Source organism: Rhinopithecus bieti, unplaced genomic scaffold (genome assembly GCF_001698545.2).
Source record: "Rhinopithecus bieti isolate Rb0 unplaced genomic scaffold, ASM169854v2 scaffold_13400, whole genome shotgun sequence".
NCBI classification, from domain to species: Eukaryota; Metazoa; Chordata; class Mammalia; order Primates; family Cercopithecidae; genus Rhinopithecus; species Rhinopithecus bieti.
In genome coordinates, this window is record NW_016807991.1 from 4,618,725 (window position 1) to 4,632,242 (window position 13,518).

Here is a 13,518-nt window from a genome sequence, read left to right on the forward strand (position 1 = left end):
TCCACCGCCCACAGCCCACGTGGCCCCCAGGAGCACAGCAGGGGGCCACCCAGCAGAAAGCCATGGCGGCCATAGACGGCCAGAGATGAGACTGGACGCCGCCGGGCGCTGGGCTGGAGCTGGGGGCAGCCCAGGGTTGTGGAGACACAGGAGGGCCAGGGAGGGGGGAGCCGGGGAGGGCAGGGGTTTCCCGAAGATCGCACTGGAAGATTTTATAAAAGAATTTTGTGGGTGGGGGGGATAGTAAACTTCCTGGGCCACTTGGGTCCTTCAGGAGTTTTCAGGCAAGTTTTCCTCTGTTTTTAATATATAACTATAATATATATGAATATATAAATATAACTAATGTGCGTGAGAATGGGCCTGGCACACCTGGGGTGCCCGGTGCCAGGGCTGCCATACTGCAGAGCCGATGGAGTGATGTTGCGGGCACAAGGTGTCTCAGCTGCCTCGTTTAACAGCCATGCCTTCTGGAATCTGGAAGCGGACCCCGCTCCCACAGTCACTGGGCAGCCACATAGCAGCTGCAGGTCCTGGGAGGGCCTGAAACCAAAGTTGTGGAAGGCCCTCTTGGTATCAGGGCTCTCTCTCCCCATGGCCTCTTCCCCACCTCTGATTGCTGGTTGTGGCCCCATAGCTCTTGTCACCTGTCTCCTGCTGAATGCAGGGCTGATGTGGCACTGAGGAGCTGACTTAGGTGAAAGGTCAGGCTCTGCCCAGCAGGGGCCTTGACTGCCCTGGGTGCCCTGCCCCTCCCACTGCGTATCCAGGTCCGAAGTGGAGAGCCTGCCTTTGGGTTTAGTTCCCAAGTCAGAATCCCATCTCACCAGGGTGAAATTTTAATTTAAAAACTTAAAAAGAGACTTTTCTAACTTCCCTGGTTTGCGGTGCTTTTATTTCCGTTGGTGGGAAAAGCAGACTCCTCAGAAGGGGTGGTGGGGGTCCCTTGCCATTGGGCCGGTCTGGATGTCTTTTACTGGGGGGTGGTCACACCAGGGGCTCTTGACAGCATGGTCCAGGCTGGTGTGGGGATGGGGGAGGGGTCGGGGTACATCCTGAGTTGCTGTGACCTTACCTTCTTGGCCCCATCGGTGTAGCCCCCACCCACAGAGTCCTAGGGCGGAGCGCTGGAAGTCATTTCCATCTGCGGTGGGGAGAGCTTCCTTCTAGCTGGGGTCTCCTGATGGCCCCCCAGGCCCTCCCAGGAGGCATCTTCCAGCTGGGCTCATCTCTGATATTCCTCCCCTCAGCTTCCCAGGGCAGTATGTCTTTTTGGGTGGAGGGCCATGACCCAAAGGTCAGTTAAGGCTGGCGGGTCCCCAGAGGGGCCTGCTTCCATTCCCCCTTCCCCACAGCCCCGTAGGCGTCAGCACGGGACAGGGCTGCCAGTTCCTGGCCTAGCAGCTCGTCCTCAGCTGGTCCTGAGGTGCGGGAGGTCAGCTGCGTGGGGAGCCTGTCCACCTGGCTAATGGGGGTGATGGCCACGTGGCTGGGATTCCTCCTCCAGCCCTGCCCTTCGCCGCCACACACTGTCCAGGCAGCCCCTTCCTGTCCCGTCCTCCCACCTCGCCCTCTGCTGGGGTCTGCGGGGCCCAAGTCCTGCTGGAACACAGGCAGGGCAAGGGTTCTGCAGGTTCAGGCCGGAAGTGAAGTGAAAGTCAAGAGGGCCCAGGCCCGGCACCCACCGCATCCTGCCTCCGGGCCTCCTCGGCCCCTCACACGGTGGGGCAGCCCCTCCTCCAATGGAGCGGAACGGTGGGCCCGCTGCCCCTCCACCCTTGCGTGTGACACGGACGTACTTAGAAGCTGGGTTCGTCCTTTCAGTTTTGTTTCCCGGTTGGAAACCCCTGAGACTCCTCCCCGTCCCTCCACCCCTGCCCACCTGTGCTTTCCCAGGCTGGAAGGGGCAGCCCCTCTCAGCACGTGGGTGGTTAGGCTGTGACGTCCCCAGGCCGCCTGGGCCAGAGCCGGGGTCCACCCAGGTGTGGGCCATGTCCAGGTGCGGGAATGGTGGGGGGTTGGCCTGGCTGGCTTAGGGAATGTTGCTCCGGGCCCTTCTGTGGGTGTGGGGAAGGCCTGGGTGAGGAGGGCTGGGCTGCACCTCCCTGCCAAGCTGGTGAATTTGGCTTCTAGACCCGGGAAACTGAGCCGACCTTCTGACATTTCACAGCCAGGGTGGGGCCGAGAGCAAAAGGAGCCCAGCTGGAGCCGGAGAGGGGCGGCCCTGCCTCTACCTCTTGCCTGGGGAGAAAGGGGCTGGGGCCCAGGGGTGCCCGCCTGGGGCTCCGCTGTCTGAGCAGTTCCTCTCTTCTGTCCAGCTCTGAGCATGACATCATTACACGAAGACTCCCTGGGTCTCCGCAGAACAGGCCAGGAGGAAGCGCCCACCCGACCCAGCCAAGCATGCCCCACTTTGCCCACGCCGGGGTCAGGGGCAGAAGCCTTTTTCTGGGCTGTTTGTCGCCACATTTTCCTTTCCTGTGTGATTTTGTCTCCTCACACCCCCAAAGCGGGCCTCTTGCCCCAGACATCCCTTTCCCATACTGGGGAGATGGGAACTGGGGGTGGGGGGAGCCCCGTTCTCAACTCTGAGCACTTCCCTTTTCTCTAAGGGGGGAGCCTCTGAGGCAGAAAGGCTTTGGTGACTTCAGGGCTTTATAAACCTCAGGGTGGGGGGGCCACTCTCATCTACTGGGGGACCCCTAGAATCTGGCTGGAGTCCAAGCTCAGGAAGTCAGGGGACTCCTTGGTCTCAGGAGCTTCCAGTGGGTTGGAGCAGTGATGGGGGCTCGTCTCTAGCAGTTGCTGCACCGGCCAGAGCCCAGTCCCACCTGCACTCCTCTGTCCCCTCACCTGCCAAGACCTTTAGTGAGTCCCTTGCCTGCAAGTGTCGGAGCTAGGGCAGAGGGAAGCAAATCACGACAAGCGACAAGCGCTGGGCTCGCACCACCTCTCCACCCGCCACCTGGATGTCTTTTTCTAGGAGGGGAATGGGGAAACTGCATTCCAGCCACAGCAGCCCCTGGTCTGAGCTTTCAGGCCCCGGCTGTCTCTGCAGCAGCCCACTCAAGGGAGAGCAGCAGAGGGTGGCAAACACAAACCTGCCCAGCCAGCTGCAGGGGTTCGCCTCCAGCCATTGGCACTGCTGCCCTGGAATCCCACGCCAGGGGTCAGGAACCACCCTGAGCCAGCAGCAAGAGCGCAGCAGGCAGCTGCCACCCTCACGCCCAGAGTGCTGGACACTGACAGCTCGGGCCCCAGCCCCCCAGGCTAGAAGGCAGGTCTAGGGCCAGAAGGCAGAGCACCCCGGGTCTAGCCGAGGCCTGGAGAGAGCTGGTTGGGTGAGCGCTGGCCCAGCTGGTCCCAGGGCCAGGAGTCTCCCTGTCCCCAGTGCAGTGTCCAGCCCTCCCGAAGCCCTGGCGCCCTTGGAGAACGGAAGCTGAGGACTCACTTTCAGGCTACAAACCAGACCTACTGTCCAAGAGAAGGTCTACTGAGTGGGCGGGCCTGGGGGGGGTCTGGCCAGCAGTGGGTACTTCCCCTTCCCTCCATCTTCCTGAGCCAGGACTGTCAGAGAAGATTCGCCGCACCTAAACTTCCTCCTGAACATTTATTTATACCTCCGCTCACTGAGCAGTGCTGGACCGCGGCCCCCGCGTGGGCTCCTCGAGCCCCTCCCCAGGAGGCACGTCCATGTGCCTCTCCAGCCCCCTGTCTGCCACCGCGGCAGAGCTGGGCGGGTGGGCTGTGTTCGGCTGGGAGAGACGGCCCTCGGAGGAAGGTCTGTCTGTCTGTTGACGTGAAGAAACTACAAGACAGAGGGGCTGAGGTCGCTCAACACGCTCCCCAAACCCGCCAGGGGTCACCCCAGCTGCCCAAAGCCCAGGGAGGTTGACAGCAGTTCTGTTCACCAGGCCGGGCTGACACAGGCTGGAAGGGAGTTGCTGGGGCCGGGGGCCACGGTGCAGGCCCATCTGAGCTCCTAAGCAGTCATGAAGCACCCTTCATGATCTTTGTGAATGAAAAATAAGCAAACATGTCCTTCTGCAGGGCCCAAGAGCTGCCTCTTTGGTACTGTTTCCTGTTAATACAGACACTAGACATCCACACCAATAGGCACAGGAATTTTCCTGAGACTACCAGTGTCTCTCTCCTGCTTCCAGAGCATTTTCAGTGCCCTTAGAGTAGACACTGGGAGAAGTGAGCTAAGTATTCCCCAGAAAACAGAGTTCTGGGAGCCAGGGTGACAGTTCTGTGCTCACTGTCCACCACTGAGACCTGTCGTTCCCAGAACAGCCTCTGGGCCAGAGGGCTTGGCTTTGAACTCCAGCTCTGCTGCTTCCTGGCTGTGTGACCCAGAGCAAGGACCTTCACCTCTCTGTGCCTCAGTTTTCTCAGCTGTAAGTGGTGCTAACGATGGTCCCTACCTCTTAGTGCTGGTACGTGGATTAAAAGTGGTTCATCCGTGTAAAGCTCCTAAACTACCTGGCCTATGGGGGGCCCTAGATGATGGCGAGGTGCCGTGACCACCATAGCCACTTATTCTGTTGTGATTTCCTCCTCCCTCAGCCACATGCCCTCACTGAGGGCTGGAGTGATGCTGGAGAGCATCTAGCTGAGGGGCAGGGGAGGGTGGAGGCTCTGGGCGGGGGGTCCCTGAACCTCCCGCAGGCATTCACAAGGAATGTGGGTGCATACTGTTCTACAGGAGGAAGGTCGGCAGCTTTCATTAGATTCTCAGGGGGGCCCTAACTCCAAGCAGCACTAACCCAGCACCCCCTTGATGACAGATGAGGAAACTGAGGTCTGGAGAGGGGACAGCCCTTGTCAAGAGTGACCTTGCCCAGGGTCATTTGTCAGTGATCCAGCCTCCTGGTTGCAGGGCCTTGTATGGCCCAGTACCTTGGGGGGTCCATAGCTCCCTGACCTTCAGGCCCAACTTAGCTCCTGGGGAGATCAAGGACCCAAGGGATCTTCCAGGCCAGGCGGCAGAGAGAGGTTCCTCCATGACAGGGTCAGGGGCCTCTTGGGGACCCGGGCACGGCCTGTGCCCAGAAGCCACCATGCAGAGCCCAGGCGCACGAGCTCCATGACAGCGCACGTGAGCAGGGCAAGGGCATGGACCTGGAGCCAGAGATGTGGGTGGCGACCCTGTCCCTATTTCATCTTCTGTGGAATGGGACAGTAACAGCACCTACCCACCTCCCAGAAGGGGCATGAATCAGTCACTCAGGGTTTCTCTTTTCCACACACAACTTTGTCTTTTCTACACCTCCTTCGGCTCCCAGGCCCTCCCCTCTCCAGGGAGATAAAGGTGTGGCCCTTCATGGCAGGAAAGGGGGCTGGCAGGGCCAGTAGGGAGGCCTGGCAGGATGCCCCACCCAGAGGGAAGTTACCTGAGATGTTGCCAGCTGACATCTGGGCGCTCTGTGGCCGGGAGGGCAGGTGGCCATTGCCGCCGAGGGATGGCGGCCTGTGCACATGGGGCCTGGGCTGCTGGGACTTGCGCTTTGAGGTCCCTGAGCCTGATGGGGGCAGGAGGGAAGGGTCAGTGCTGAGGCAGCGGTGAGAGCTCTGTGGGAACCCCTGGGCGTGGGGAGAGGGCTGCAGGGCTGCTGGTCATGGCCAGCCTCCACTGAGTGGGGTCCTCGTCATTCTGAATTTGTGGCTACGCCCCAGAGAAGCAGTCTTCATTCATTCTCATGGCCACCCACCCACCCCACCCACTCACACAGAGTCCCTGAGGACCTGCACACGTCAGCCCTGTGCCAGGTGAGGGGTGAGTTCTGACCTGGGGTTTCCAGGGCAGGAGGGGAGGCATCTAGAAAGGCGCATACACAGCTAAATGCATGATGGGAAGTGACCAACAGCAAGTTCCGGGCGTTGCCACAGGAGGCGGGCATTTGGGGGCTGAAGCAGTGGGGCTCAGCAGAGGGCATTGTGCTGAGTTTTGAAGGAAGAGGAGGCCCTGATGATGTCGTGGACAGAGGCCAAGACAGGAGAGCCCAGCAGTGCAGCCGGGATGGAGGCTGGCAAGAAAACACGGGGCCACCCCATCCCAGCTGACGGCTGAGGCTGGACAGCTGTCCTCCACCTGTGAACATTTACCTGGTGGCTTCTCCAGAGACCTGAACATTTGGAGTGAGGGGAGGGGAGAAGGAAGACACCCAGGGTCCACTGGCCCATAAAAGTGCCAGGCCCCACAATGGATGCACGCCCTGTTGGACCCGAGTGGGGCGCCTGGGGGCCTCTGGACTCCACTCACTGTCTTTGCTGAGGATGCCCGGCAGCCTTGTGTCCATCCGTCCCTTGTAAATGTGGCCATCCAGGCCCAAGATGTCCACCTCATCACGCTGTAGAAGTGGACAGATACCATCACCATTGTAGCGGCCACAGCCCCCTGGCCCCGGCCCCTCCACACAGGCCTGAGACACAGAGCACTGTGGTCTCAGAACCCTCCTGGGGGGCTCTGGGAGCCCCTTGGGGACCCGGGCATGGCCTGTGCCCAGCAGCCACCATGCAGAGCCCAGGCGCACGAGCTCCATGACAGCGCATATGAGCAGGGCAAGGGCATGGACCTGGAGCCAGAGATGTGGGTGGCAACCCTGTCCCTATTTCATCTTCTGTGGAATGGGACAGTAACAGCACCTACCCACCTCCCAAAAGGGGCACAAATCACTCAGTCACTCAGGGTTTCTCTTTTCCACATCCAGCTTTCTCTTTTCCACACCTCCTTCGGCTTTCTCTTCCCACCTCCACTAGGGTGGAGCGAGAAGGTAGAGGGAGGTGAAATGGTATCTGGGCCATGGTGGGAGGCCTGGGAGGCCGGAATGCTGCTGGGCAGGCAGGCAGCTGGGATAAATCTTTCTTTCAAGAAAAGGATAAGAACCTGAGGCTTTAACTGGGTCTGATTAAGGAATTGCCTCAAGGCAGAGGGCTGGCTGAGATGACTTCTGGTGGCTTTAGAGAATGACTGAGGAATCTGGAGCTGTGTCAGGGCCTCCCTCCCTGGTGGCTCCAGGCAGGGCCCTGACCTTCATGGCAATCTGGATCTCCTCGGTGGGATACAGGCCCCGGGGTGGGTGCTGCGGGCGGCTGCGGTGGTAGGGGTAGGTGAGGGTGTGGCTGCCCCCGCAGCGCCGGGGCACAGTTGAGTAGGTGTAATCGCGGCCATATCTGCCTCACCCTGCTGATGAAGACAGTATGGAGTCATTGGGAGCAGGGACTGCCAGGGATGCTGGTCTGGGACTCACCCACGATGGGCGGCCTGACCAGAGGCGAAGGTGGGGCCAGCTTGTCTTCAGGTGGCTGCTGGCGAGGCCAGGGCAGCTTGGGGCCCAGAACAGGCCGAGCTTGGGGGCCAGAGCCCAGCCGTGAGGCCAGGCCCACCCCAGCTGACCGCTGCACATGGGCAGGTGTGCACAACACCCACACACTCACACACTGCACATGCTACTCATACACACAGGCTCACACACACATACACAACAGGTCCTTACACACACATGTACATACGAAAGATACGATACTTCACGCGCCATACTCATACACATGCATCACACACATACTCATACACACGCTACCCATACATGCATACACATAACACCCACACTCACAACACACGCCACTCATACACACCCTTACACTCATACACTGACACACACCCATAGACACATGGCTTACACACATTACACACTGACACCCCTCACCCACACTTTCACATACACGCACTCCCTTTTCTTCCCCAGCAGTGGGGAAAGGCATTTGTCTGCACAGCCGTGCGTGGGCAGAAGCCAAGCCTGGTCGCTGGGCGCCTGCTCCCCATGGCCTCGCCTGCCTCTCCTATACCGTTTGTAGCAGGGGGAGCCCAGGCACTGGGCGTGCAGCAGCTCGCGGATTATCTGGCTGCTGGCCTTGGTGGAGCCCCCGAAGTGGATCTGCACCTTCTCGATGTTCATCAGCATCTTGGAGTGCATGGAGCGCAGGCGCCCCACGCTCTGCTCCATCTGCGCCAGGTCACCCCGAGGGAAGGCACTGCCCAGCTTGAGGCTGCAGGGTGTAAGCAGAACAGAGGGAGGGTTGGCCCATGGAGGGGGCCTTGACCTTGTGTAAGCCGAATACTTCAGTTCCGGGTCCCTTTTGTGCAGGACCCAGCTAGTCCCATGGGCTCTTGGCTGAGGGTGGGGGTTGCTGGGCAGCTTGACCCCTCAGCAGTAGCCCTTTCCACAGCATCTGAGGGCCAGACTTGCCGAGAAGGCTTTCCTCAGATGGAAAAGTGTTGGCCAGCCAAATGGACGAAAGCCCTGCTGCCTGCAGGTGGAGGAGCTGAAGGCAGCCCCGGGCCTTCCCATCTCGGCGCACCTGGCCCCCGCATACCTGGAACCTGTGGGGCTTCAAAGAGCAGCCTGAAGTCCTCTGAACTATGGACTCCCATCCTTAGGAGAAGGGGAGCAGCAGAGAGGCGGGCAGGAGCCGGAGGGAGCATGAGATGCCCGCCGCCAGCCTCCTTCGTTGGCTGAACCCACCCTCCGGCTGAGCTATGCCAGACCCTCCCCCGACCGCTCTAATCCCGGGGTTGCTGAGACAGCCAAAGGCTGGGGAAGAGGTCGAGAAGTAGAGGAGCTCTCAGAGGCAGCTGGTGACCTTGACAAAGTCCCACCGTAACTCCCAAAGGCAAGTGTGACTAGGTCTGCCTCCTACGCTCATGCCCTGAGAACTGCCAGGGAGCTAGTTCAGAAATTGGCCTGCGGCCCCCACTGTCCCACTCCAAGGAGGAGGCTCTCCACACTATACCACAGCGCTGCCTTCTGTCATATTCCGCCGGGCCCTCTGGAGTCACCCCTGTCCTCTGCCTTCCCCATCCAGAGCCCTGGCCCCAGACCCTGCTGTCCCATACTTGCGGCTATGCTGCCGGACCTGCTCCAGTTCAAACACTGTGTAGGGGCGGATGGAATGGTGGCCAGGTAGGCCTGGACCCGCGGGGGTCACGGGGATGGCGCTGAGCAGGGACAGAGCGAGAAGGGACAGGTCAGAGTGGGACAAGTCCCGTCCCCCAAATCCACCTGCTTAAAGAACCTTCCCACCGCCCCCGGCCTGCGAGGGAGCAAGGGCTGGAAGTAGATACATGAAAGAAAGGGAGAGGACAGGTGGACACAGGTGGAGAAGGGAGGAGACACAGCCCTGCCATGCGAGGCCATGTGCCAGTGGTGTGGGCACTCACTGTCCGGTCACAGGTGTCTCCAAGGGCCGGTCACATGAAAGGCAGTGGAAATGTGCCAGAAGCTGCCTGTTAGGAATGGGACGTACACACAGGGTAAGTGCTCTGCCCAGAAGTCCCAGAAGGGCTTGCGACCCTGCAGGCCAGGCAGGCTGGAAGCTCAGCCCACCAGGGTGCAGATCTTGTCCCTGCTCCCGAGAATCCATCTGCTCCCACCTCCAGGCTCACATCCCAGACCTCCCTGCCCTAACCCAAAGCCAGCAGGCTTCCCTTGGGCCCCTGAGGGTGCTCTGTGCAAGTCTCGGGGGCCCCCTGGCGACCACGAATGGGAATCCTGGAATTCAAGCCTACCATGGGCCAGGTCCTACGGGCCAGGCCCCCAGGAGCTGTCTCAGCTCTGGGTATTGAGGACCTCTCCCTGTCCCAAAGGCCCAGCTTAGCTCAGCCAAACCCAGAGAGCCTTAAGCCTCCCCTCCTCCCTTTCTCTGCTGTAATACGAAGGGGCCTGAGCTAGAGGAGCGTTTCAAGCTCTTAAACTTCTGTCCCTCCAACCATGAGACAGTCCTGGGAAGGACCCGCTGTGCACTGGCAGGAGCTGTTTGTCTGGGGACCCCCAGCCCCCCTGCCCTCACCCTCCGAAGAGCGTGCCAGCCTCCTCCCCTGCCTCCCAGGTGTCACCTCCGCATGGCAGCCGCCTCGTCTGCCTGGTAGAGTGGGGGGCGCTCCCTGAGCTGCTGTCGCAGCGATTTCCACCGATCCTCCAGCAACTGCTTCACTGGGTCCAGCTCCAGGCGGTCCAGCTGTGGCAGGGAAAGGGGGCCCAGGGGACCTCTAAGGAAGTAGGTAGGGGGCTGATCCAGGAGAAGGTGGTGCTGTCCCAATCCTGGAGGCAGGGCCGTGGGATGGAGAGCCCCGCCATGCCCCTGTCTTACCTTGTTGTCCATCTCTGTGAGCAGCTTGTCCAGCATCTTCTGCCAGTCCTGCTCCTGCCCGCTCATCTTGGCCACCAGCTCCTGCATCATGTGGTTCAGCTGCTCTGTGGTGGCATCAAACTGGATACGGCTCACTTTGGTGGCCAGAGCACTCTTGTCGGCTTTCTGCCCAGAGACAGACAGAGGTCCCTGCATCTGGGAGATGGCCATGGAGGGGCCCCATTCCCTGGGTGTGTCAACCCCTATCACCAGGCAGGTTTCTGAAAGCCCACACTCCTCTTGCCAGCTCCCCTCCACTCAGTCTCTCAAAGAACAGCCGGCGAGACTGCCCTGGGACACAGCGTGGCTGCTGGGGCCCGGCACCCACCACATCAATCTCCATTTCCAGGTGCTCCCTGTTGGCCTTTTCCTTTTCGAGCTTCTCCAGACCCTGGTACAGCATCTGGGGAGGCCAAGTGAACAGAGGAAAAAAGAGCCAGCAGCTACGGGGCTGGGGCACCACACTGAGCCCCGGCCCCATCCCCGCCACCCTGCGGCCGCTCACAGCAATGTCCTTCTGTTTCTGCCGATGGTCCTCGATGAGGTTGCTGGTGGTGATGTTAAGCTTCTCGCAGTCGCCCTGTACCTGCAGGATGGCACTTTGCACGCGGCCCAGTAGCTCCTCGTCCTGCGGCAGGAGGGATGGGAAGGCTCTCGGAGGCTGCTGGCGCGATCCCACCCCCTGCTGCCTTAGTATTGCTGCCCCCAGGTAAGTTGGCCCTTAAAACATCTCCAAGGCTGGGAGCGGTGGCTCGTGCCTGTAATCCTGGCACTTTGGGAAGCTGGGGCGAGGCAAAAGGATCACTTGAGCCCAGGAGTTCGAGAACAGCCTGGGCAACATAAGGAGACTCTCTCAAAAACAACAATGGAAAAGAATTTCCTACTAACAGTGCAGAAGGCCCTCTGCCTGTGTCCACCCCTACAGGACACAAGCGTCCGTCACCTACATCCCCACGGACTAGCCTCGGGACCCTGGCTTGCCAGTGGGGGGTGAGTAAAGGTGACAGAGGCTCAGGAGTGATGTGCTGTCCCGGGGCGCTTGAGAGCTGGGCTGTAGGCTTTATTCTCCCCTCTGCTCCTGGCCCAAATCTGAGTTCCTCAGCCCAAGAGGCAGGACCCAGGACTTGTGGCTGTGCCCACCCCCACCAGCGAGCCTGCCCTTTGGAGGGAAATTGAGAAGGGGTCAGAAGACCCGTGTGCCAGGGAGCCAACATCTACAGTTGGGCCTGTGTTTCCAGGGCACTCAAAGGGCACTGATCTGTCCTCAGCCAGCATGTGCTGTCCCACCCCATCAAGCCAGCTCTTCCCCATGGTCTCCTGTGCCCAAAGCTAGTTCTGCTGCTACCCTTGCTGTGGACCTGCAGAAAGACCAGGGACTCTTGTGGGATCTGGCTAAAGGGCTCCACCATGGAGAGCTGACCTTGAGGCCCAAACACCCGCCCCACTTCCGTGGGTCTGCAGCAGGGTGACCCTCCCTTGTGGGGCCATGTCCAGTTGCAGCAGGAGAAAGGCGAGCAGAGCCCCACCTGTCTCTGAAGCTTGGCCTTCTTGGAGGGTCGGGAGACAACCAGGCTGTTGACCATGTTTTGGAGTTGCTCATAGCGCTGCACCAGCATGCTGACCTGATGGCCCACATCCAGGCTGCAGGCTGGACAGGTAGCCTCAGGGTCGATCTGGCCAGGAGCCAAGGTGTGGGCCTTGTGCGGGGCCATGCTCATGGACAGGAGTGTGGAGGAGGAGGTCAGCATGCTCTCAATGATCATCCTGAGCTTGTCCAACTGCATGCAGGAGAGATGGCAGCAGCAGGGCAGTGAGGCCAGTCATGGCCATGCTCTGCCCATGCTGGCACTGCTCCTAGCCTGTGTGCCTTTCCCTGTTGCACCCTGGGCAGTCGCTGCATCCTCAGTGCCTCCCAGAGCATGTGCCATCATGGGCATCTATTCAGTAAATGATGAGTAGAGAGAGTTCTCCGGGAGCACAGTGTCAACTCTGAGCCAAGCCCTTGCCAGAGGAGCTTTCTCCAGCCAGCCCACCGGCTTGGCTTAGCATGAGAATATCTCTTCTTTAGCTAAATCGTAAAGTGCTGCTGCCAGTTAGCTGGGCCATAAACATACAGAGGACCCTAACGACACACAGGCCCCGCCCCGGTTTCTGGGGCTGTGAGGGGTGGGCTTGCACATGCTCCTGTTCACATGCCAGGGAGAACGGACATGCTCTGTCCACCTAGCATGTAAATAACTCACGATACAGGAACGTGGCAGGTGCTGACACTACTCCTAGGCCTCTCCTGGGCTGGGCGGTGCTCTTGCCCTGGAAGGGGTTTGCACCGGTGTTCTCCTCTGCATCCCGTGGGTCCCATTCGTCACCCCAAATGAGGGTTCCCAGGTAGACATCTGATCCAAGGGCAGCCGGTCCCTCAACTGGCCAAAGACCTCTGACATGTTGCTGGGCTCAAAAAGAGAGGCTGGGCCAACCTAGGCTCCTCTCTTAGGAGTGGGTAATGGAGCAGAAAGGACTCTGCAGGGCTGGGGCAGCCACTGTGGAGCACGAAGGAGAGCAAGGTGGATTGAGAGTGGAATGGGAGAGAGACGTGGGGGCTCAGAGGATGGGTAAGGAGAGGGACATGGGTACCCACAAAAGCAGATGCAGAGGGACAGGCGGACATGCCCTTCCCCATGGCCTGGAGGTTCCCTTTTCCTCCACTCCCTACAGCTGCACATCCCCAGGGCAGCACCCTCTTGTGTAGGCTCACAGAGATGCTGCCACTTACAACCAGAAGAGCCTGCCCGGAGGCAGGCACCTTTGAGGGCCCCGGATGCAGAGGGACCGGCCAGTTCTCTCTGGAAAAGTGGAAGAATGGTGTGAACCCAGGAGGCGGAGCTTGCAGTGAGCCAAGATCGAGTCACTGCATTCCAGTCTGAGTGACACAGTGAGACTCCGTCTCAAAAAAAAAAACAACTTATACATGAATGTACATAGCAGCATTATTCATAATAGCCAAAGGATGGAAACAACCCAGATGTCTTTCAACTGATGACTAGATAAACAAATTATGGCATAGACACAGAATGGAATGCTATGAAGCCATAAAAAAGAATGGAGTATTGACACACGCTACAACATGGATGAGCCTTGAAAACATCATGCTAAGTGCAAGAAGCCAGATACAAAAGTCGTATGTTGTATGATTCCATTTATATGAAATGTCTAGAATAGACAAATCCATAGTGGCAGAAAGCAGATTCGTGGTTGTCAGGGGCTGAGGGATAGAAGGGCATGGGGAGAGAGTGCTAAGAGTCACAGGGTTTCTTTCTGGGGTGATTAAATGTT

At 59.5% G+C, this 13,518-nt stretch overlaps 1 protein-coding gene across 2 annotated transcripts in view; it reads right to left on the bottom strand.

The window, feature by feature from the left end:
• Nucleotides 1-1,028: 1,028 nt before the first annotated feature.
• Nucleotides 1,029-13,518, bottom strand: part of QRICH2 (glutamine rich 2) — a 34,363-nt gene continuing 21,873 nt past the window's right edge. Inside the window, exons 9-20 of one of the 2 annotated variants that reach the window (XM_017884859.1) lie at nt 11,715-11,966; nt 10,694-10,816; nt 10,517-10,591; nt 10,150-10,314; nt 9,896-10,017; nt 9,221-9,286; nt 8,897-8,998; nt 7,849-8,049; nt 7,035-7,176; nt 6,266-6,353; nt 5,397-5,525; nt 1,029-3,808 (exon numbers count right to left, since the gene is read on the bottom strand). In XM_017884859.1, the coding sequence (XP_017740348.1) occupies nt 3,627-3,808; nt 5,397-5,525; nt 6,266-6,353; nt 7,035-7,176; nt 7,849-8,049; nt 8,897-8,998; nt 9,221-9,286; nt 9,896-10,017; nt 10,150-10,314; nt 10,517-10,591; nt 10,694-10,816; nt 11,715-11,966 (1,647 nt within the window). In that variant the 3' untranslated portion in view covers nt 1,029-3,626. Of the gene's footprint in view, nt 3,809-5,396; nt 5,526-6,265; nt 6,354-7,034; nt 7,177-7,848; nt 8,050-8,896; nt 8,999-9,220; nt 9,287-9,895; nt 10,018-10,149; nt 10,315-10,516; nt 10,592-10,693; nt 10,817-11,714; nt 11,967-13,518 lie in introns of those variants that run through there. The other variant, XM_017884858.1, reaches the window with a different exon arrangement.